Source organism: Lonchura striata, chromosome 17 (assembly GCF_050655825.1).
Source record: "Lonchura striata isolate lonStrDom1 chromosome 17, ASM5065582v1, whole genome shotgun sequence".
Classification (NCBI taxonomy): domain Eukaryota; kingdom Metazoa; phylum Chordata; class Aves; order Passeriformes; family Estrildidae; genus Lonchura; species Lonchura striata.
The window spans coordinates 13,082,543-13,107,035 of record NC_140719.1 but is presented as its reverse complement, the minus strand read 5'-3'; the positions used below and the strand labels follow the sequence as shown (position 1 = coordinate 13,107,035).

The 24,493-nt window shown below is 43.4% G+C and overlaps 1 protein-coding gene across 20 annotated transcripts in view; it reads left to right on the top strand.

Annotated features, from left to right (window-relative positions):
• STRBP (spermatid perinuclear RNA binding protein) overlaps window positions 1-24,493 on the top strand; it is a 75,374-nt gene that overhangs the window by 848 nt on the left and 50,033 nt on the right. For 18 of the 20 annotated variants that reach the window (XR_014949229.1, XM_021543685.4, XM_085556364.1 and 15 more), the window contains exons 2-3: window positions 21,641-21,814; window positions 23,973-24,190. Coding sequence is in view for 19 of the 20 variants with exons in the window: in XM_021543685.4 (XP_021399360.1) it covers window positions 21,812-21,814; window positions 23,973-24,190 (221 nt within the window). In the remaining variant the exon portion in view is untranslated. Of the gene's footprint in view, window positions 1-216; window positions 17,796-21,640; window positions 21,815-23,972; window positions 24,191-24,493 lie in introns of those variants that run through there. The other 2 variants (XM_077787928.2, XM_085556354.1) reach the window with 2 other exon arrangements.

Below are 24,493 nucleotides of genomic sequence, written 5' to 3'. Positions count from 1 at the left end.
CGGGGCGCGCACCTGTCCGCGGGGCGCGTTACCTGTCCGCGGGGCGCGCACCTGTCCGCGGGGCGCGCACCTGTCCGCGGGGCGCGTTACCTGCTCGCGGGGCGCGCACCTGTCCGCGGGGCGCGCAGGTGGGGCGGGAGCGGGCGCGGCCGGGCCGCCGCGCGGTGTCCCCGGGCGGTCCCGGCCAGGTGCGGGCCGGGCGGCTCCCGCCGGGGCTCGCGGCTCGGCCCGAAGTTCGCTCCGGCGCGGTCGGTGCAGCGCCCTCCGCGCCCCGGCCCCGCGGGGCAGCCGAGTCTCTCCGGGCAGGCTCCTGGCTCCGAGAACACTCATCAGTGTTATGGTCCATGGTTTGTTTGGGTTTTTCCTCCTCTTTCATTCTGTGTTTGCTTTGCACTGGATTTTGTAATCATTAACCCGCTATCCCTTCTGGAAGTGAGAGCGTGAAAGGGATAACTGGGGAGCCACATGCCTGCCACTGAGTAGAGCAAAACTTGAGTTTTGAGTCAAAGTGGAAATATGCATTATCTGGCTAAATGTCTTATTATTAATTTACATGGCTCCGAAAATGGTGCCTTGTGATTTGCAGAAAGAAGAGAGTGAGAATTCCAAGCAGCTCCTGTACAGAGTATGGCAGAAGAGAAAATTTATAATGCGGAGGGGTCCTAGATACATCGGAATTAGTTATTTTCTGTATCTGTGTCCTCTAGTTTGTTAACAGTTTTTAAAACTTATTCTGTTTTGTCGTGACAACTCACGACAAAGTGTGGTCAAGGAAAAAAAAGATTTAAGTGGGGATTATTGTGAAGAGTATCACATATTTCAGATCGCCAGTTCCAAAAAATGTTTATGAAACTGTAAGTTAATTAAAATAGCTGGGCTGTTTAACTTAAATTAAAATACTTGTGTTCTAGCAAACATTTGAAGCCTGACCTTCTATGGTAAAGACAGAAAATTAAAATAATTTCCTCCATTCATGCAGAGTACTTTAACATCTTTGGAAAGAGTGGAGAAAAAAGGACTGTTTGCAGACTTGGTCTAGTCTTTGATTTTTAAAGACATGGTAACCCATTTTTGAGACCCAAAGGAAGCAGCCGTGGGGGCAGAGAGGAAGGAAGGAAGGAGTATGGAGCAGTGCTGGCTACTTGGAGGGAAGGCCTTAAAGCAAAACTTTTGGAATGGGAAGCGAGGAAGGCCTGGCCCTGTCTCTGGAGAGGTTGTATTGCTGTACTCCTGTGTTTGCTCAAGGTCGTTGTTCTCTCTGAAGAGCAAAAGCATTTTCCAATTTAACGAGCCCACCTCTTCCATGGAAGGTGTACAAGCTGGGTTGTAGTTATTTCCTGCCAGTGCAGAGAGGAAGGAGAAATCTGTCAACAGAATGCAGCTGACTGTAGCTTCTACTAAATTCCTGGTCATTTTTAGGAAGTTGGACTTGTCTCTGGAAGTTCTTAGCATGTATAATTTTCTTCTGTCTGGAGCTTTCCAGCCATTTCCCTTTGCTTCGTGTTGTGTAGAATGCAGGGAGAGATGTGGAGAAGAGAGTAGGATTGCTTACAGTGAGGGTTTAATGTTTTCAGTGCTCCGTTCCTCAGAATCTCATCACTGATGGTGCCAGTCTGGTGCTGCTTTGGCATGTGTAGTTCAAAGAGAATCTTTAGTCTTGAGAGTTTGGTTAGTCCTGGTTTTATAAAGGGCTTTCTTTGCACGGGCTGTTCATCCAGACTCATCATTTCTCCTGAACTATTGGCAGTATTTCTCATTTCTGCACAAAGAAGATGCTGATAAAGTGCCAGTTCTTGCTCTGTGTGGTTGACAGGCTAAATATGAGGTGGAAATCTAGAACTTGATTTCTTGGGGAACTGGAGGAAGATTCCACATAGAAATACCTGTGTGTTGGGGAGCCCCAGGGGTAACTGATGTCAATGTTGCTGAGGAAGTGACCAAACCCAGCTTTGTGGCTTGTCCTAGAGGAATTTCAGACACAACTGATTTCAAAACAAAGGCTCAGATGTAAATGTGAAGACAGTAAGCAGTTGGAAAGGTACAACAGAAGATGGCATAAGGCAAGCAGTGCCAAACCTAAACATGGGAGTAGTTTAAACTGTGATGGTTATGTGGGTTTTGGTGACTCTCGTTTCTGACTTGTAAGTAAGCAGTTTTTCCATGGATGTTCATTCAGGATGCAGTGCTTAAGGTTGCAGGGCTCTCTTCTTTTGAAGCCCCTCTGTTAATGTTCCTCAAAAGCCTGTGGGGGGTCTGAGTTTTGTTTTTTTTTTTTAACTGTGAAATCTTGTTTGAAATTAAAAAAAATTGTAAAAAGAAAAGTAGTCTAAGAAGCAGCTTCATGTTGTGAAAAACCTCACTGTAGAATCATAAAAGCTGCAGTTTTTCCACGTTGCTTTGTAGCTTGGCATGTAAACAGAGCTCTTTGAAGAGCATATCCATGGCTGAAAAGGGGGAGTGGGAAAGGCTCTGGCTGATTAACAAGCTTCTGAGTGTCTGAAAAGCCACCATGAACATGCTTGGTGAAGTGTCTGCTAAAACATGGAACTGTCCTGGCCTGGGGTGAGGTACTTACACCTAGAAGTGGCCAGTGTGTCAAAGTATTAATATGGAAAGAGCAGAACAGTGGCAGTTTGTGTATTTACAGACCGGGCTGGGTGAGGGGAGTGCTCAGGGCGGGTGGGAGGGAGGTGCTAGGGGGTGAGGATGCAGAGGGTCAGTCTGCACCTCCTTGGGCTCACCTCCAGCTCTTGTTGAGTTTGTGTTTATGGTGTCTCTTACCATGCCAACAGCAGACTTCAGTGTTTTGGGGTCTGTGCCTTACTTTGTACTGGGCTGGGGACAGCGAGGGCTTTTCCGAACGGCCACATGAGGAGCACTTGGCTGGTGTGGTGTCCTGGATTCCCTGGAACCCAGCAGTATTGGCAAGGGGTGATTGCTTTGCTGCTGAATATGCTGCAGTGAGGAAATCAAAAGGAAAATTCCTGTTTAAAGCCATATGAAAAAACTGTTAAGAGATTTAAAGAACAAAAAAAAAAATACAAGTCTAAACTCTTCTGTAGAAACCATACCTTTGACTACGTTTGTTGTAGTTGTGACATTATTTGACAAACAGAAACTTTGTACTTGATATTTATGGAAGGAGAAGCCTTACCTGAAATTGCTGGTATCTTTTGTTAAAAGCAATAATTGATATAAGCTACATGGCCAAAGACAGTATTTTCCCAGTTGTACTTCTGCAGTTCTTGGCACTTGTGTAGTTTTTCCTTCTTACGTCCAAGTTTTTCACTGAGCACTGATGACAGAAAACTGTCACAGTTCGTGTCAGTGTCAGCTCACAGAGGGACAGTGTTCCTATTCAACTTCTTTGCAAACCTCAATTCACATCCTTTAACAAAAAACCTGCAGAGCAATTCTTATGAATGACATGAGCAAGTAAACATCTTGCACTCTGGATTTTTAGACTTTCTTTAGTAGCTAAATCACTTTATGTTTCTGGTCCTCTGACTCTAGTCATCGTGGAATAGGAGGGGACAGAATTCTTGGAGCCCACCCCACCTTGGTCTTTGCCTCATGCTCCTAGCTCTGCTGTGCACTGCGCATCCTGACCTTTCTGCTCATTTCCTGTGCCGTGTCAGAATGTGCACGAGGTGCTGCCTATAGGGGAAGCCCCAGAACAAAATCAGGGTATGTCATTTGTCCTGCTGTTTGAGAAGGGTATGGAAGGCATGGCCCTGGGCTGCTCTGTCCCTCCTTTGCTGCTAAACCCAAGAGCTCTGGGACTAACCCAAGGCTGGCTTTTGCGTGCAGCTGAGCCAGGCTGCTGTTTCTCTGGGCCACCTGCACATCTGCCCATTGCTTTCTCCAGTAGTAAAGACCAGGGATTAATTGCTAAACCCCAAGCCCTTGTGGTCTTATGTCGTTGATTTTGCTATAATTATGCAAAAGTTTATAACTCTTCTGTAGTAAAATATTGTCATAATCTGTTGGTAACTTAAAGGTGTAAGTGGATGTTGAAGAGGAATAATCTTATGAAATCCATTTTAAGGATCTTTTGGATTGTGGAAATTTAAGTGATCCTGCCACATGTGTTGATTTACATTAGTTCCCTTATGTTGTGGTTTGGCGTGCTATTTAAGAGCCCTAAGATGCTCCTGGTGATTGACATAACAAAATGTAAATTATGTGCTGTTTTCCTAAGGTCTAATTTATCTGTCGTAAGGTTTGTGTACCAACAGTACTGAGCTCTTCTTACAATAATGTTTCTCTTTCATGTGATGCCTACACAGGGGAATTAAATTACCCTTAATTGTATGCTTAAAAAGAAAATAAAATTGGGGTGTGTATGGCTATGCCAGTAAATTAAATTTTGCTGCTTCTTGTTCTTTTTGTGCATTTAGTTTAAATTGTCTTTATTGAAAAATTTTATGTTTGAGTATCTGGTTGGGAAAAACAGTTTTACTCGTGGGTAGCTGTGAGATGTCACAAACTTGAAGAAATCTTATGAACCAGAACTAATTTAGATTTTAAAGCAGAATTTGGCATTTGGCTTGGCAGTAAATGAACGCAATGGTGAGAAACTGGTGTTGCCCCATAGAAATTGCCCCCTCATAGGAGCAGAAAAGGGCAAGCTGAGTTTAGGGCCTTGTACTTTTCTCTTTTTCCTCTGATTCTTGTGAGGGAAGACACTTTGAACACATTTCTTGTTTTACTTGCAACACAGCAGATTGGAGTGTTGGCACAGCGTCTTAAGTGTTGGGCCCTCAAGAGTCTTTAGTATTCCCCGAGACACGGGGATGATGTTCCATGGGGAATGCTCCTCTGGAGCTACTGGGCTGCCTTGATAGTGACCCCAAATCAAATGTTCCCTGATCCCAGTTCTCAGCTGGCAGGATGTGCCTTGTGGAAAGGCCAGCACAGCCCCACAACCTCTGTGCAGCTGCTTTGTGCTTCCAGAAATGAGCTTTGCCAAAACACTCCCTCGAGAGGCTGAGGAGGCCTGAGGCTGTGGCAGGGGCTTTTTGGGCATACAGCAGCTGATTCCTTCCAGCAAGATTTTGCCAAAAAATACCATAGTTCCACTGACTTGTGAAATTAATACATCTTTTTCAGTCTATATATTGCAGGGGATGGGTCCCATAACAGGATTGTGGTAAATTATGGTTGATCTTGAAGGAGGCATAAAATTTTCTTCACTTGTTGCAGGGCTTTTTTTTTTTGCTTTTTTTTAGGATGTAGCAGCCAAAGCACAGGTTCCAATTTAAGCCTTTCCATGAACATGAACCCTTCATAACATGAACTAACTTGAAATCATAAACATGGTATCTTGCTCACTAAAGAAACTGTACAAAATTCAGCAAGGAAACAAGCTGCACTCCACTGAATTGAGTTGCCATTGTTGAAATAGGTGATGTTTTAAAATTGCTGGCTGGTATATACCTGAGTAAAGGTGTTTGACAAAGTCTTTTTACAGCCTGCTTAGCAAGACACTGACCAACTAGACCACACATATGATGTGGAGACTACGTGTCAGGAAAGTATTAATAGATCCATTGAACAAACAAATTACAACTTGTATTAACAAAGAAAATAAAAAGCATTTGCGTTAGCTGCCCCATGGCAGTCAGCTGGTGCTGTGTTTCTGCCAGAGTAGGAGCATGGTCATCAAGGGTCCAGTGGTGACACCTTGTGTGAGGGAGGTCCATGGGACTGGGCTGCAGGTGTTTTTGTTAACCATGAAACAAATCACATCAGTGAATGTGGAGGTGCTGACTAACGTGTGCTAAGCTTTGATTGGTTTTGAAGCTGAATGCACCAGCTGTTTATATGCAATAGCTGAATAACAGCTATTTATGTGGCGTTCATTCCCTGGCCGTGGTGGGAGTGGTGGCACTGGCCCAACCTGCGTGGCTGGTTTGCCCAGCTGAGGAAGCTGTGTGATGTTCTGACAGGTGTGACTGATGCTGGGGCTGGCTGAAGACAGCCATTTTCCAGTATGAACACAAGGAGACAGATTAGTAATTTATTCCTATTTTTGATACAGCTGTGCTGAAAGGGGCAGCTCTTTGCATATGGAAACTTGTTCTTTTTCTCCAGGTATGGGGGCTGAGTTTGCTTTGTGACCCTTCTGATGCTCCTCTGCTTTTCCTTCTCTGCTCTACCTGATTGCTGTATGTCTGATGTGACAATCTGGGGGGATTTGCTTTAATGAAAAAGACTCTGGAATAGAAGGGGAAGCTGTAAGTGTATAGCCTGTGACTCCAGGGAGTGAAGTACTGGGGAGCAGACACAGCCACTGGAAAGCTGAGGGCTGTGCTATGATGGAACAAACAGCAAACATAGGTCTTTAAGTAGGATACTTGATGGGATTTCAAGGAAACAGATACAGAGACTCACCTCACAACATTTGGATTCCTACTCTCTGACTGGACTGCTCTTCCAACCCCAATGTCTTCCTCTTTACTCTGGTAACTGGTATAGCTCAACAGAAGATAAGGGGAAAGCATGTCCAAGAACTGACTTCTCTCCACCTCTGCTTTGAAGGATGCCTTTTCCATTTCATAGGCTCTCAGTGACTGTCATCTTTTCAGAGAGCTAAATCTGTTTGGTGAGCAGTTATTCCGTGTCCTAATGCTCCATGATCTCTTGATTTGATGGCCAGGTAATTGGACTTGGCAAATAGATTAGGGCTTCTTTGGTTACCCAGTCATGCTCTCCAAGTCTTCAATCATGCAGCGACTTAATCTGTTCCTTTAAAGTGCTCAGCTGTGCCATTTGGGTGACCTTAAAGAGCATCACCGGGGCTGAACTGCTGCGTGTGGTATGTGGGGATGGGGCGTAGGAGACTGGGAGCACTGCTTCCAAAAGTGGAAATGGGTAAAACTCTTCAACAGCAGGCACTGAGCAACACTGTGTTCCAGTGAAGAATGTCTGGCAATTAACCTGCAAGTATTGATTAGGGCAGCATTTGGCCCCTTTTCAGGTTCTGCTGCTGACTTACCACACAATTTCATTTCTTCATGTCTGAAATTCCCCCTATAAAGATCTGAAATGTTTTCCTGTCTCACAAAAACTGTTATTTTAAAACCAGTAATAAATGTACTCTGGTAATATGGTGACAAGTGTTCTAGAAAAGCCAGGAAGAAAGGCAAATACTGGGAAAAGGGCGGGGAGACAAAACTGATAACTTCTTTGCTTCTGGTGGGTGAGGGTGAAATTGGTGACTGCCAAAAATATGAGCTCAGAGAAGTAGCTTGTTCTGCTCTGAGCCCACATCTGTACACACCTCCTCATCTCTACAGATGGCCAGAAGGCTGAAGAGAGAACACAGTTGTCTAAATTTGTGTAAGAGAAAAGAATCATGACTCCCACCTTGGAGGCACATAAGAACCTCCTGTAATGGGGGGTTTTTCGACAATATAAAAAAATTGGTTGAATTTTCAGTCTTAGCAATTTTTGTGGAACCTGACACTGTTCACAGTTGCTAAATAAATAACTTTAAAATTTTAATTTGTGTTAAAAGATGGTTGTCTGGATGGCAGTCTTTATTCCTTCAAAATTGGCCTGCTAAGGAATATATTTGATCTAGAAGTCATCTTTGCATGGTTATACTTTAGCAACTTATAAGATGCTTTTCCACTTAAGATTTCATAGTTCTTCATATTTTAGAAATAACAACTGTCACAGTCACAATAGTGGTGGTGCTATTTGGATAAGTCATGATAAAAGGCATGGAGATAAAACCAAAATATTTTTGCTTTCATGTTTCTTTTCTCCTACTGTTAGTGTGGGAATGAGATTGTCTTTTACACTGAATATATTCATATGGTCTGCTTTATCTTTTGGGGGAATTCAGTAACTTTCCTTTTGTTAGCTCAGGAGATAAAGGATATTTTTTAAAGCAGGTAGTTGGGAGTCAATAGTATAAAAGTAGTGATCTCTTGACCAAAAGCCTGGTTTTGAGGATGTGGCCTTATGTAGTCAACTAAAAGAAGAGAGAAGCTTACAAAGTGCATCTTTGCCAGGTCTCTTGATCAATCCCATTCTTTGCAGAGGCGTTGAATACTGAATGTCCCTGAGTTGTGACTGTAGATACTGTTCCCTTCCACCCCAAACACCGAGGAGCCTGAAACTGGAAACCTCCTGACCCTTTCAAAAACAAACGAGCAATTTTGTTTAACTTTTTGCTGCGGGTCAGGAGCCTTAGCTTCATGCCAAGTTTCAGTGTGATCCAAAGAAGCACTGCAGACTTATGGAAAAACTCCTGCAATATGGAACTGATGAAGCTCTGACTGTTGAGGTGCTGTGATTTATTACAGCAGATTCCTAAAAGGAAAATAAGAGACATCCTGCCCCAAACATCCTTCAGTAAATGACAATTCTTAGGTGAGAACTTACCAAGTGTATAGGTGAAATATTTTGTATTCCTTAGTATGGCTTCTGCATTGGTGTTAAAATAGCCACGTTACAAAGGGATCTGCTCTTTCTGTGCAGTTGGGTGGTAACTGGCCTCTGTTTTGGTTCCCCTTGAGATGCTTCCAAGTGTGCTTTTAGTGGTGCAGCAGCAGCCCAGTGCCACTGTCATAACAGCATTCCACCCTCCATGAGGAGTTGCAGCAGCACCACACATGGGTGCTTTGGTCTCTCCCTTGCAGGATGAGGACACTGCTCCTTTGTTGCACCAGCACTGTGTCTACAAAATTTTCTCTGGTGGCTGTTCCATGAAGTTTTGAAGGGGAGCAAGTATGCTGAAAGGATATTAAGAGTAAAGAGGATTCAGAAGCATTTGCAGAGAAATGGGAACTCTGGAGTTGAACTGAGCTGATTGGGATCAATGGATTGCCCAGGGAGGCAGAGGGAGTCCAGGGGAAACTCTCAAATATTTCTTGTGGAGTATCCATTTACGGATGCTTCTGCAGTTACTGCAGGGTTTGAATATCATTGAACTGGTGCTTCTGCAGTTGCTGTAGAAACTGTTGGCTCAGGCTGTCTCCTTGCAGCTCTCCTTCAGAGGAAGGACTGCTCGGGGAGAGCTTGGCTGGGTATGGGACTCACTGGTACATTCCCCATTTCTTTACACTGCGATCTGCAACCTTTATTTTAATACAACTCCCTTGGCTAGCTTTTCTGTTGCTTATAAATGTTTGATCTGTATGTGGTACTCACAGTAAAGGAGTCCTCTTGTGCCAGAAGAACAAAGACTTGCTTTCTGTTGGTGCTGGGCACCACTGATTTGCAGTAGCTGCCTGGTTTTAGTGCCAGTTTTAGCAGGTGCACCTTGTCTCAATGAGTTCTCTTTGCCCTCATCACACAGCACAGTAGCAAGTCTCATGCACAGTCTATAGAAGACTGAATTTTGGCAGAGAGCTGAGGAGTTCAGGATTTACTGTACTTCCCCTCTCCTTTCTTTCCCTTGCTCTGCTTTCATTATTTGTGCTCCTCTTGTTACAGTTGGAGTAGATGATCGATGTAGCTGACAATATTCTAACAAAGTTTGAAATATCTCCCGAAAAGATCAAAGTAGCCATCCTGAAAGAACTTGCAGGAGTTATAAACTGCTATTGGATGGCTGGAGCTCAATGTGGAAGCAGTCCAAAGGGATCTTGTTTGAGGAGTGTGGTTTGGGTGCAGGCAGGGGAAGCCATGCACTCCTGGTCATCTGGGAGTTCCCAAGGGTACTTCTGGTTTGTAAGAGAGATGCTCTCAGACCCTCTCCATCCTTTACATCTAATTTGGGGTGTTTTAGATGGTCACTCAGTATCTAATGTGAAAGCTGGGTTTTGACCAGTTATTTTGTTGTTTTTTTAAGAGAGAGAGAGAGAAGAAGCTCCCTTCTGTTCTACAGGCTGCTCCTAGGTTGGTTGGATCTTTAGAAAAACCAAGTGGCAAAGAGAGCCTTTGGGTTTTTTCTTCAAAGCCAACAATGTGCCAGAATGTGGTGTGCAGAGTGCTCGGTGCTGAAGAGCTGCCTGCAAAGCTTCCCCTTCTCTTGCACAATGGCTCAGGTCCCTCGATTATGTTCTGAAGTGTTCTTGTTTTTTGGCTTCTGTTCTTCTTGAGAACAGACTGTGTGTGTCCTGCTACCTGACAAAAGAGGGGCTCCACTGGCCTCTTTTGAAAAAGACACGAGGTTCCTGAGTACTCATCAGTTTGACTTTCAAAAGAGCACAGTACTCAAAAAATTTGATGCCTGAAAGTAGGACACACTGTGAATTAGGTTCCTGAGTTTAATCATACCATATTCAGATATTGAATTGCTAATTTGACTCCCATGAATGGGCAGGTAATTGTTTCCTGGGACAGTTTGCCAACATGACCTGTGAGGAACCCTTGATCCTGCAAGAGAGACTGAATAACAAAAGCAGCCAGGAATGCAGTGGCTGTTCAAATTAAACTAATGAAGCCTAAGGAGGTGGAAAGCTGGAAAGGGGAAGAGGATGCTCCATGCTTGGTGTATGTAGTAAATGAAAAACTTGCACTGTTCCAATGCTACCACTGAGTTACTGTGGCCCTAGGCAAGTCACTTGAATTTTTGGGCAGTGGGGTCTTTTCCCCATGCAAACAACACAACATTTACATCTATCACAGCAATTAGAGAAGTGATGTTTGAAGAGTAGTGAAATTCTTGTGTATCTACGGTCTGATTTTTGCTTTTTTTTTGCTAATAAAAGTACCATGAAACTTGATCACTGCAATCAAAATAGAAAAAACTGAGTAATGTTTTTTCAGTCTCCATTAAAGTCCAGCATGGAGCTTGCCATCTCCCCCATGTTAGCAAGAGGAGGGTGGGTAGTACTGTGGTTACTGGGAGACAGAGAAGTAATTTCCAAGATGTCTTTGGTTTGCTACCTCCGAGTTGTTTCATTCAATACTCTTTGTGGTGTTAAAAAACACACTTTATCCTTTGAGTGGCTGCAGAAACTTTGCAGGGTTTGCCAGCTTCACAAAGCACCTTGGTGACACCTGCATGCTTTGCTATCTCCTTGCAGAATTTAGGAATGAGATCAGTCTAGAAATGTGGTATATTCTCCCCATGGTAAATGGGAAGAAATGGCCACAACCACTTGGACTGCAGTTCTGTAAGTGGTGTTATTCACCAAACTGTGCTTACTCTTCAGTGGGGAGAACGCTGGTTCCTCTGTTAGCTTTTAACTTTCATGGCAATATTCCAAGAGGAAAAAACAGTACTTAAGTTTCATTCTTAGCAGAGAGATAACTTGAATGTCTCTGTCATTTGTCTGAAACCATGTGGTGAAAGGCATGATTTTCTTTTCCTAACAGTTTCACAAAGTAATAGGACTGACCATAACTTGGATTGCACAAGACATGTGCTGGGTTACTTTAAAGTCTGCCAAGTTCCAATTTGCAATTTCTAGAAAATTTAGAACAGAAACACCCGAGTGTCTGCAGAAATCATGCTTCTAAATTTAACTTCTGGATTTTGTGTTGATAAAGCATGAAACGACATGGTAATATTTGTCCACTGAATTTCACGTACAGCCTTTCCTTATGTTGACAGTGGTTTTGCTGTTCTGTTCCTGGTCCTGCAGAGTGTGCATTATAAATACTTTGGAGCAAAATGCTCAGTGAAAAGGTGTTAGTTTACTAGTTGTTTCTTTCAAAACAAGCAACAAGCCTTTTCAAGAATGTTCTTTTACCTTGTTACTCTTTTCTTCAATGTATTTCTGAAGTTTAAAAAAAATGACCTAACTTTCCCAGGGCAGTAAGAGCTGTTTCTGAACACCCTGTTACAGCAAGAGTAGGAGTTTGCAAATATCACTGAGAAAGCCCAAAACAAGAACTTTTGTTTCCACAACAGAGGAGCTATACAAAGTGAAGAACTCATAAACCAGCAGAACCAAGTGCCCTTTCGGTGCATAAAGTATTTATGTACTTTTTTTAAAAAAAAAAAAAAAAGATTTTTTTTTTCACTAACACAGAAGCATCAGGTTATAGAGATGAATTCTGTTTAACTGTGGAATAACAAAGATTGACGGCATTATAATCTGACATTCTTATATCACTAAAAGTACAGTTTTGGACTGAAAACCAGGCAGGTTTGTTGTGATGACAAGAGCAGAGTCCAATATAATGATGGTGTTGACATGGACACAGATTTCCACAGGTGGCTAAGCAGGCAATAAAAACATTTGCACTCTAATCTGGACTGAGGGATGAAAGGGTTTCTATCTCTCTGCCCACCTGAGGAGAACACCCTCAGTCTGTGGCAGCTGGTTTTTAATCCTGGTTTTGATCCTGCCTCTGCATCCGGAACTGTGTGCTCTCCTACCCTGTCAGGTTGTGGCTTCCCAAGTGCAACTCCTTTTGAGAGATAAAATAAACCCCATCAGTGTTGCATTTATGCACAGCAGGTTTCCTGTTATTGGGGGAACTGAAGTGGCCAGACACAAATTGCAGTTAATGGCCCAAAATAAACTAACTTTGATTGTTTTTCTCTAGTCTTTCCCTGGACAGTAATTCCAAGTGTTACTTTTAGCAGCTCTAGTGTATGACAGGAGCTCTGGGGAGAGTTCTGTTGTTGGGAGCTGATGTCCCTGCAAGGCTGAGAGTACTTGGAATGCTGGTATTGATTGGCCAGGCTGTTAGCTCCTGCCGGAGGAAGTAGGGTTTGCCCCTGCTCCAGGAGCTGCAGCAGCTGTGCCACACCCCCGGGTGTGTGGCAGCCTGGCTGGGGGGATACTGATGTGCCCAAGGGGGTACTGACCTGCCCCGGGGGCTTCCTGGGGCTCCTGGCAAGTGTGGTGCCTCCCAAGATGCTGCTCCTGTTTTGCTGTTCAGAGACTGGGTGCTTGATGCTGGTGGGAAGACGGGGTGTGATGTCTGGTGGAGAATGCAAAGGGTGAGAAAGTTTCTTTAGCAAATGAAGATCTGGAAGTGTCTCCGGTGCTCTTGTGAGTGGTACAATGGAGATGACATCACTATCTATAAAGAAATGAAACTAATTCATAGCCCTGTAGGAAAGGTAAAGGAAGAGGCCAAACCAGCAAAGTTGCGTCTGTGGTTTAAAAACACCATCCACCTGGGACTGGTGCGTTTATCCTGAGAGCTCCTTTTTCTCCCCCCCAGATTTTATTTGAAATTCAAAAGATAAAAAAAAGATTAACTGTAGCTTCTCAAGTTTGAGATCAATTAGCACAGTTCTCCAAAGATACTGCAGAATACAGTATTACAGACACCTAATTTAACTTTTTTTTTTTTTTATTTCAATGACCTATTAAAAATAAGCAAACAAAAAAAGGCCGTGGAATTCATGACTCATCTCAGGATGTTCTTAAGGATAAGACTAATATATAGAATTTAGGCTGAGAAATTAATTTTGTAATCTATCTTGTGGTCTACAAACTGAGCATTTCCACCAGTGATGGTCCCTGCTGAAGTCATCTTTTTTTTTTCATTTCCATGGCTGTACAGTGATGTGTGAACTGGAGAGAGGAATAATAGATGAGTTTTGCAAGTGAAGTTGGCAGATTTGACAGCACATGCATGCAGTGGAGATCTGCTGCGGCAAGAGGATGCTGGATTGAGCCCATCTAAAATATTTTTTCCAGGGAAATAGGACTTTTGCTTTTATTTACTAGTTCTGTACATCTCTAAATATGTTTATAGCTCTTTTTCTTTCTCTTAGCCAAGCTGGGACTTCCTATTACGAGATCTTATCCAAGGCAAATGGACTTGGGTCACAAATGACACTTCTTTCTCTGCCATCTCAGGCTGGTGTGGTGTTTTACTTTGATGGATATTGTTGGTAGCTTTCATGCCTAAGTAACCCAATTCAAATCTTTTGGTAAGGTTATAATGCATTTGAATCAAAATAATTGTGTTCTGAGGCTGAAAATGCATGGCAGCCAGGGTACCCTTCCCTGGAGACAAACCACAGTGCTCTCTGTTGAACGGGTGCTGGGTTCTGAAGGGTTTCAAAAGGGCCAGTTTTGTTCCCTAAACAGCCCAAGATTTTAGTTACAAATTTTGTTTCAGACCTTTTTGTGGCATTGCATGTTCTGACAGTGAATCAAACTTAAAATAATGTGGTTGGATGGGCAAGAGAAAACACTTAAAACCTTAAGCTTTTACTGACCCAGAAACTTTGACAATGCGTTCTTTGACAAAACAGCCAATTAGGAAGTAAAAAATTAACCTGAACTTGTTCAGGAGTCAGAGTGGAACTAAAACATGGGAAAAGTCATGGAGAACGTGCACTGGCTGGGAGCACAAGAGCTTTTTACACAATACTCACAGAGTCTAGTGATCTTCTATTCCAAATCCTTTTAAATCTTCTCTCTTTAATTAAAAAAAAAAAAGTCACTGAGGCAGCAAGACTGACATACTAGAAAATGCATTTCAGGGTAGAGTCATGAATGTTTAAACTGGCTGAAAGGCAGCCAAGCACAGTAACCAAGGGGGTTTGCAACACTGCAAACACAGGGTCTGTATAATTGACATCAGGGAAGAAATTCTGGGGAGAAACTTCCTTAAACTTCACTGCTGAGGGTGCTGAAATTTTAGTCAGAAGGAGAGCATTTATTCTTAAAATATTCTTAATGCTTTGACACTTCATATAAACACTGGGAAAACATGACTCTCCAACACATATTTGCATTGTGTTATTTGTAAGAATTAATAAATTTGCTTTATGTATAACCAGAGCTTCAGAATCCATGTTGCTCTTCTCTTTCCTCTTACTAATTCCCAGGATATGCATTAGCTTGGGCTACAGAGCAGAGGACAGACAGTAGAGCCAAAGTATTTGGCTGTTGCCTCATGGAACTGATGAGAAGTGCAAACCACCAATACAAGTAGATCCAGTGTTGCTGTAGGACAGTTTGGGCTCCAGCCTCCTTCTTTTTGTTGAAATTGTACTTTATTTATTGCCAACACAGAGGGAATGCCATGCTTTCCAGCCCTTTCCATGAGTGTGCCTTTGCCTCCTTGGCAGCAGTTCCCCCATCCTGGCTGAGTTGCTGGGCTGCAGCTCGGGTCCACCTGCAGAATCCCATATTCTATGGGATATGAATCACAGCAGCAAAGAAACTGGGGCACTGCAGCTATTTTGGTGGAGCTGAAGGGTGCTGGGGAAGGAATGTCCCTGTTCTGAATCTCCTCAGCATCGTGGCTGTTTCCTGTGGTGCTTTCTGGACCAGCGAAAGCCGTGCAGGTAAAGGCAGTGCTCACAAATCCAGAGGCATGGGGAGTCTGGAGATGTGCAAGGCTTCAGTGCTGGGTGTGATGCAGGACAGGACTGGCGTGGTGAGGACCCAGCATGGCACAAACTGGGTGGAGGAGGTAGAACTGTGATTCTCTTTTGGAGAATGTGATGTCATTTCAGGCATAGATCCAGAATTTTGCTTAAACCAGCTCTGCCTCTGGGAAAATGACATTGCAGATGGTGAGTGTCATTTCAGTGTAATGTAATCTTGTTATTAATTTAGTTAATTTTTCAACTGTAAATGAATGCAGTCTGAGTTAAGAATTTCAGATGATTTGAGTGTGGATGTCACATTATGACTGCAAAGTACCTTCATGTTCCCTTCGACCAGTTTAGCCAGGAAAGCAGGAATGCAACATTAGGGTGTCTCAAGTCACAAATCAGTTCAGTGTTTCACAGACATTGAGAATCCATTGGTGGTTTCTGCCTTGTCTCAAATGAATACTTTGCTATTCATTATTTATGTACTATCTAATCTTTAACTTTTTAGAGACACCTGCCAAGAAATGCACCCTTTAAGATATTTTATCTTCTGTAGTGCTCAGTTTTACAGGCAATTCAGTTTTGCATATTTCTTGCTGTTTGAACAGGAAAAACATTAAACTTTTCATGTGTCAGTTTGTTATTTAAGTGTCAGCAGCCAGTTTTTAAAACTTGTTGCACTTGGTCTGTCTCTAGTCAGTCTTGCATCTTGATACCCATACCAGGAGGTGAAAGCAATTTCAAAATCATTTCATTAGAGACCCTCTGTAGCCCTGGCTCTGCTGGGGGTGTGCAAGTTTCAGGGAATGTAAATCCAGATGAAAATCTAGAGGGAGATGTAAAAAATACCTTGAGGTCTGCAGCTGGTGTGCTGCTCTGAAGACCACCTGGTGAGTGTGGTGAATACCTTCCTGTCCTCAGGAGTCTGTAGCAGGTTCAATCCCAGGAGAATTTATATTCTTTCCAAAACTCTTATCTTTCTTATACATTACAATTCAATAGCTGCAGTTATTTCTACTAATGTCTATTCCTTTCTGAGACTGGATGGAGTGATTCTATCTGAAATAGAGCATTTTTTCCCTCAAATGATCGCATATGTGCTCACATAGTGCCTCTGTTGTTCCTTTTTTAACCTTCCTGTTAGGCTGGTAATGATTTCCCCTTAGACCATCTTTTCACCTTCTTTCCAGGAGCTAAAAATATGAGCTACACTCCACACACCCCTGTTTCCTTTACTTTAATGCATTAATTTAGATTAAGCAATTGCTTGCCTTTGATTCTTCAACTTCATTAATTACTGTACCAGTGTGATTTCTTTTGGCTCTTTTTTCATTCCTTACTCCACAGCAGAGGGGACTCCATGTGTTCACAGATTTTCAGTTGCATCTCTGACCCGAGGGTCCTGCCTTGGCACAGATGGATTCTCTCCAGGAGCTCTCCAGCAGCTTCCTGCTTGCTGACAAGTGGGCAGCTGTGCTCCTTGCACCGTGAGCCTTGTCAGGGCCCTGGAGCCTGGAAGGTGACTTTGATTTCTCTGTTCTGATGGTTACATGTGCTGTGGCTCTAGATCTGGTTATCAAGTTTGTGCCTACCCTGTCTTTGGCATTTAGAGCTGGGTGTGGGGGTTGCCTGCTCCCAAGAGATCTCCGAGAACAGGAGCCTTTGACTGAAATATTATGAGAACTGAACAGGCAGGAGTAATCCCAGACTCTAGTATTTGTTGTGTGAAGTGTAAGACTTTGCCAGAGGAAGTACATTTTCAGCTTCTAACTATAGTGTTGCTTTGTAATTATTCATTTGGATGGAAAATTCCAGCCTTCTAAAGGTTATCCCAGATGCAACTTTGCCAGGAAATGCATTACATGGAAAATAATAAAACTCCTATGGATACACTGTCTCCAGGTGAAATTGGATGCTGAGCATACTGTTGGAAGCAGTCTGAGCCTTGTTAAGTATGTGTCCCAGTGTTACAGGGCACTGCTGTCCACAATGCTGCTGGGGCTCTGGGTGGCCAGGATTTCTCTTTGTGTGGGGAAGGGGAAGTTCCATACAAGGAGCTGGGATTTTAAGTAGTGAATATCTGCACAAGGCACAGGTCAGTCATATTTTGCAGATTTCTCTGCCCTTTGCTCCTCTCTGAATCCTTATGAATTGTATTTCTTATCTGTTCCCCCCCTGGTCTGTTGATATTTTTAACGTGAGGGAAAACTATTTTGATATTTCTCTGTCAGTTATTTTGACATTAATCAACACTGCAGATCTTGTTTTGTTTGGTGTCTGGGTACATCATAAAGAGAGTTGCTGAAAGAGTTCAATTACAATATCAGCATCTCTGCCAAATGTATTGAGCTGTTCTGAAAAGCGGCTTGTCTTTTCTGACCCAGATACACAGTTTCCAACTGTGGGAGATGCTGCCAGAAAGACTCTTGGCAGAAGGCCAGCAATAAAATTATACTGCAGAAAAACACAACATATTTTCAGCAGCACTTTGTGTGGTGTGATGAAAAATTACCTGTCTCCTGAATGCAAAGCAGAAGCTAAAATAAACTTCCAGTTTGAAGTTGCAAGCCTCTCACTCTGACTTTTGAAGGTAACAAAAACTGGTATAAATTCCAGTTATTTCCTATTGCTGTGTGTGATACACCTCGGGCTGTGTTAGATACTCATTGCTTTGTTATTAGCAACCTCTGTTGTTCTTGCTGCCCTGTCAGTATAAACTCTGTCTGCTCTTGGGGTGCTGCACACTGCAAATTGCAGTTCTCCTGTGCAAGTACTGCTGTCAGGGTAGATTTGGAAGGTGGGGGGTGTTTTTAATGCTTTAGCTGAATACTGTTAGTGTGTGCCTTCTTGATGGAGCATTTAAAACCAATTTTCATGGTGTTCTACTTGGCCTGGCCAGGAGCCTGGAGAGCAGCTCACTGAAGTGAGGGGTTTGGAGCTCTTGGTGTCCAGTGACCCCAGTTTTCTCTTCTCTGTTGCACCAGTAACACTTTTGTGCAAGGTGCTGCTGCAAGGGGATACTGGGGTGCCAGACACAGTTCATGTCTCCTTTCTAGAGGCTCCGAGCACCCTATTTCTGGTATTTCAGTTTCCATGGAATGCAAGTACCTGTTTCTCCTGCCTTTTCCCCTCCTTGTTCACAGGCACTCGGAGGTAGCTGAGCATATTCATCACCCCTGGCTGTTTAACTGTCTGTCCCCTGGGAATGCAGCTGCAGATGCAGGAATATCTCCTACTACAAAAGCCTCATCTGAAATTCTTTTTGCTTGTCTTGAGCCAAAGCATAAACTTCCTCTGTGAAGGATGGGATGTTTAATGGAAATGTTTCTACACTGTCATGGTGTTTTAATAACATTTCTAATGTGTCAAATCCCCAGTGATTTTAAACCACACTGCAGACTCTGCACGGCTCCACTGTGACCTGGTTTGAAGACAGAGATTATTTACTCTGGTTTTACACTTTAGGGGCACATGATGCAGAGCAGAAGTGATTTTTTCAAGGTCATCAAGGTCTCAGTGGTGCAAGGAGCTTCCTGTACTAGTTTCCTTGCAAGTGTGGGTGGCTGCCCCTAGGTAAGACAGCCACACATTTAAATACTGTGCTTTTTAGCCCAAGCATCAATTGATACTTCCCTGAGGATGCAGAAGCAAATATCCTGCTATAATCTGGTAGTGGAATGAGACTGTTGGATTTATGGAATTGCTGCTCACTTCACGTAATGCTTTCTGATGTATTTGGTGCTGAGCTATGTTATGCTGTCTTAGTCCATATGGTTGGAGCAGATTTGATTTTGGTTTTCCTTAATTTAATTCTGCGTGCTGTCAAATGTACTTTATTCTGTATATTGTGTCTGCACTTTTATAGTAAAATCCCTCCTGTTTAGTGCTTTTGTTGAAAATGTTTTCTCTAAGTCTGAACTAAATTAGGGTTTCACTTCTATGCGTGTTTCTGAAATATCTGTAGGATGTTAATGACTTGGAAGACATCAACATCGTGTATCAGCTTCGACTCAATTTTCAGGATTTTTTTTCTAGCTTTCTGAATTTTATTATAAAGATCTCTTTGAAATTCATCTGTCTGTGCCCTGACTTCAGCCAAGCACTGCTGAAAAAAAGGGCAGGTAAAGAGCTCATAAATACCTTCATCCAACAACCTTTACTCGTCTTGAAAACAAGAAAGCAGGTCACTGCTCATACACTGCTAGGGCAGAGTGTGGAGAGGTGTTGGTGTTTTCACTTCATCAGCCCAGCAGAGATTTCCCCATTGTGGCTGTGACACATTCATTTCCAGCCTGTTTTGGATTTTCCAAGAACCTGAGAAGCACCTGGCACAGGCAGGGCTGCCCCAAGGAGTGAGTGTTTGCAGACCTGCCCTCTGGACAGCAGCCTGCTCAGCACTTGGTGAGCACCAGAACTTGCTCAGACACTTATCTCTGGCCATCTGCTTGCCACGGCCTGGGTGAGCTGATAAGCAACAGCTTGCAGTAGTCTTGGGAGGGAGGCCAGCCTGGAGTGTTGCTGGAGTCTGGAGACATTGTACTGGGCATATGCTGAAGTCAGCAACACATTCCAGTGCCCTTCTCTCTGCCTGGAATTGCCAAGTTACAGCTACCACAGAAGATTAACAAACTGAAAATGTGAAATGTGGGAGTGACAGGGAAGAAGAGTAGGTGAAGATAGCTGTAATTCAGTTTGGAGAGAGAAATAATTTGAAATAGATTATCTAGAAATGTGTCTCATAAAAGTCTCTCTAGTTTGCTATTTGCTGACTCAAGTTAATATTATTAAAAAGCAAAACGACCTTGTAAAGAGTCTGGCTGGTTCTGGAAATGGTGAAAGGCTGTTGAGTGTGGAGGAGCTTATGACTAGTTCACAAAATAAATACTGCCAAAGCAGTGATCTTTGCTTAGTTTTCCTCCCAGCTGCCCCTGTCTGACTTCCAGGATCTCTTAAGAGAAAGAACATCCACTTTGTTGATTGCTTCTGGAGGCAGTTTGGTAGTGTTAATACACCTTGGTGGGCACAGAGCCTCTCTGATGAGAAGAGGGGTCAGTCAGCATTTTCATTAGCTTGCTTTTCCCAAGTATTTTTAGTATGACTGCACTTAACTCTCTTGGGGTTTCTTCCTTGGCAATTTTCATCTGCTGGAAGAGATAGGTCCTTGCATAGTGTTCTTGTCTGGCTTTTTGTTTTACCCAATTCTACATCCTCAGTTCAGTGGTGTGACTTACAAACAACTATCAGGCCCTTGCTGCCAAAGCTACTGGTCCTGTAAACCTGCTTAATTTGTTCCTAACCAGGGAAATAGGGAAGCAGGTTCTGCTGTTACCTTTTCCCCTGTCACATTCAAATCTCTGTGGGATGCAACATTTTAATTATTCCCTGTCACATCACAGGTTTAAGTATCTCCTCAGCTTTCAAGTCATCTCACCTATCCCTCTGCTGTTGCCAAACATGCTTTTTATTTCTAACAATGTCAGGCTTCTCTGACACACAATATGCAAAGTGTTGTTGGAGAAGGGGTTCAGCACACAGGAGAAAAGGAAACATTGTGTGTCTATGTCAATCTGCAAAAATTTACTGACTGGGTTTCCAGTTGCTTCAAAATGTTGCTGAGGAGCTGATGCAACAATATGTGTAGAGAAAGGAAAACAGGAGTTTTCTGCACGAACTGGAATGTCCTGCTGTGCAGTGAGCTTATGCATCCCTCTCTCACATTACCTGCTCTGTTCTTCTGCTCTTCTCTCTTCTCACAGAGCATTTCCTTGCAGTTTTATGGTGCCAGTGCTGGTGTTGTTTCCCAGTTTAGTACAAGAAGGGTGCTCGTGCAGGATCCTTTCCATGCTGTGCTGGGAAAGGGAGTGCATGGGCAGCACAGGCGGTGTGGGTGATTTCAGCTCCTCGCAAGTCTGACGTCTGCAGTTTGTTAAATGTGCTTGTCTGCCTTTAAATAACAACTTGCAGTTGTTGCAACCTGAGGCCTTGGTTCTTGTGCAGCATCTGACACAGGATTGAGGGCTGCACTGAGGATTTCCACAGAGAATTACCTTCTGGTATTTAGATGCAGTGTGTTTGATTCCTAACGTGCATGCAACACAAAAACAGACTTTGTGAGCTGGTTTCCCATGGAGCACGGTTGCCATGTTGGATTTCCTGTCTTCCTCATCCCGAAGGCTGGGATTGCCAGGTGGCTGACAAACCTCCCTGGGATCAGCTCTAACTGGCATGGGAAAGTCGTTACATGTGTGTGGGCACATCACAAAAAAGTTGCTTTCCACAGTGACATCTGTTTGCTCAGATATAAATGGATCAGTGACTGTCCCATCTGGAAGCTGGGGTGCTTTGAGCAGCGGTTTGCCTCATGTGCTCTATCCAGCACTTCTGGAATCAACATGCCTTCCCTGCTGATTTCAAGTTGTTTCTCTCTTTTTGCAGGTGAATTAGAGAAAGTGACTCCCAGAGCACCTTGGCTGTATGAACTCTTGAGCTGTCAAGGGACTGAGAGGCTTATGAAGAGGTTCTGTCAGGCAAAACAGTGCTTAGCAAAGACACCAAGGAGGAGGGAAAAGGAGAAAGGGAGGGAGAGAGCTGAAACACTAACAAACCATGGTAGGTATTTGTTGTCTTTCACAGCGGTGCATTAAAACTGTTTTCTGCTGCCAGGCTTGCATGGGGCCTGATCAAACCCAAGAGAGGGGATTTTCTGACCTTGCACAAACTGAGGGATGGTACTGTGTGCTTTGAGCAGAGCAAGTGAGGTTTGATGTATTGTCAGCCTCTTAAAGCCAAAGAGTGTTCTTGTGAGCCTGCAGTACATGAATTATTAAATAGGAACGAAGGGGATGCTCATAAGGTTTTCTAATAAAACTGGCATTAGCGGCTGTAGCAAACAGCATTAGTGACCTTGAACTTGCAGATTTCATTACCAAATGCTCACATTCCCCTTCCACCTCTACCTCACAAAAGCAAGTTTTGATTATTCACATCCATGTGTGTGTAACTGAAGGTGCCTCTGTGCACACTTTGTGGCAGTGTAGATGACATGTTTGTACCACATATGCCTGGTGTGTATGGTTTAAATGAGAAGTCACTCCTCATTTGCCTGGGTTTGGCTGCAAATAGAAATGCCTGAAATGTGGGATTTGTAAAGATGTGCAAGTATGAAGTATTGTGACGGTGAGATTCTGAAATGTGTTCACAAAAAGTCAGTAAACCTACTCAGTTGCTGAACAATATGAGTGGAGAGCAGTTTAAACATATTCCTATATTTTTAAGCCCTCTAAAGTTATTACTGAGAGAATGGAAATCAGAATAAATGAAATAAATTTTAAATACAGTTGCTAACATTTGTGTGGCTGTTTGCTGCATGTAGGCTATGTGTTTATATTCGTATTTAAACAAAACACCTAAAGAAAGACTTTTATCAGTTACAGAGGGAAAGGGAGAAAGAACACTTTGCAAAGCAGAGTTGTTAATATATTTAAAATAGTGTCCCACTCTGTCATTCTTTTTGGCCTGACTTGTAATGAGGAGTTGATCTTGTCAGCCCCTCTTCATTAGGAAAGAAAATGTGTCTCATAATTAGGAATTACCAGTTTGTTTCTGTTCCACTTCTGTAACTGGCATTTCTGAGGTAGAAGATGGTGAGTGAGTTGGTAAATGCAGCTCAGCGTTTTCCTGCAGTCTGGCTGTATCCATGTTGTGGATAACCACAAGAGGGACCTCCTGGAAGCACTCTGCAGCCTAACAAACTGCAGGGGTAAACCAGCCCCTGACAGATGAACTGTTACTGCCCAAATTATCCATCTGGGTAGAAACACAAAAATTAGGATGGGAATGATGCCATGACCTTCATTGGAAGAGACACAGGGAGTGCAATAAACCAGGAAATCATGGACAGTTCCTTAATAAGGATCCAGCCTAGAGGCCTGTGAGGTTGTTCAAAGGCCCTTTTGTGTCTTTAGGAATGGGTACAGCTACAAACCCATGAAGTAGGGGTGAAAATGACACCTAATTAAGGTGCTTAATGTGTAGGAGGAACAGAGGGGTTTGGTTGGTGATTCTGTTCTGGGAGACTTTCAGCAGTGACTGATGTGTCTGTAGAGATCAAGACTTATTGCTGCCCTTGCCACAGGTCTGTGCTGTGATCACAGCTGGTCTGGGGCGCTGCTTAGATCAAAAAAGTCTCACCTGAATAGTCTGCAGCAAACCCAAAACCTCCTAGCATAGGTTTCCCAACTAGTGAAGTTTACCTCTGTCAGCAGTGTCACTCAGGACTCTGAGATTCACTGCAGGCTTTTTTAATTAGCACTCAAATATCTTCCTATTCATTTGAATGTTTTTTAAAAAGAAATTTCAGTCTCTTACCGTTTATCTTTATACTCATCTTCACTCATACCTTTGCAAATCCCTGCACAGTGGCTGAGCCTTTCACAGTTCTGTACTGCCTGTGACTTCATCTGCAGCAGCAGCAAACCTGTGAGGGACTGGCTCTTTGACTGCCTGTTCCAAGGTGTGCTGCTCTGGTCCCTGGCATAAACAGAGGAGCGGTGGCTGCACTCAGCACTTCCAGAATATGCAAAATTGTATCTGGAGAGCATCAATGCCTTTTACAAAACAGGAATCATGTCTCCTTGCCCACGCTCCTTTCCACATGCTATGGCCAGTCTGCACCCTCCCTGCCAGGCAGGATTCCCATTCAGGCAATGTCCTGTCAACACACCCGTAACTTCGTTCTCTTTTCTTCCTGTTTCCCACTCTGCAACAGAGATCGATCCGATCTTTTGCTAACGATGACCGCCACGTAATGGTGAAACATTCAACCATTTATCCATCTCCAGAGGAGCTTGAAGCTGTCCAGAACATGGTCTCAACAGTAGAATGTGCCCTTAAGCATGTCTCTGACTGGATGGATGAAAAGAACAAGTCTGCAAAGTGTGAGGGTGATGTGGAAGCCAAGGAGGAAGCTGCAGAAGGCACTGCCAAGTGAGTGAAGCCTCAGCTCACAAAGTGTCCCTGTGCTGCTCTCAATGACTCCTTTCCTCCAAATAAGAGTTGTAGTGTTACCTGGGTTTGCTGCAGATGAATGTTCATAGAAGGAGGGGGATATATTTGGACTTTCTGATGTGGGAGCATGTGGGGGGAGTGCAGGGAATGGCAATAAATGTGGGCAGCAGTTGCTCTATATTTCTTTGCTTATTTTACTGTGATGTTGTGAAGCTGCATTTAGCAGACAAACCTTTCAGTAGTTTTAAGCAAATACAATTCCTGGAACACACCAGTGCAAAT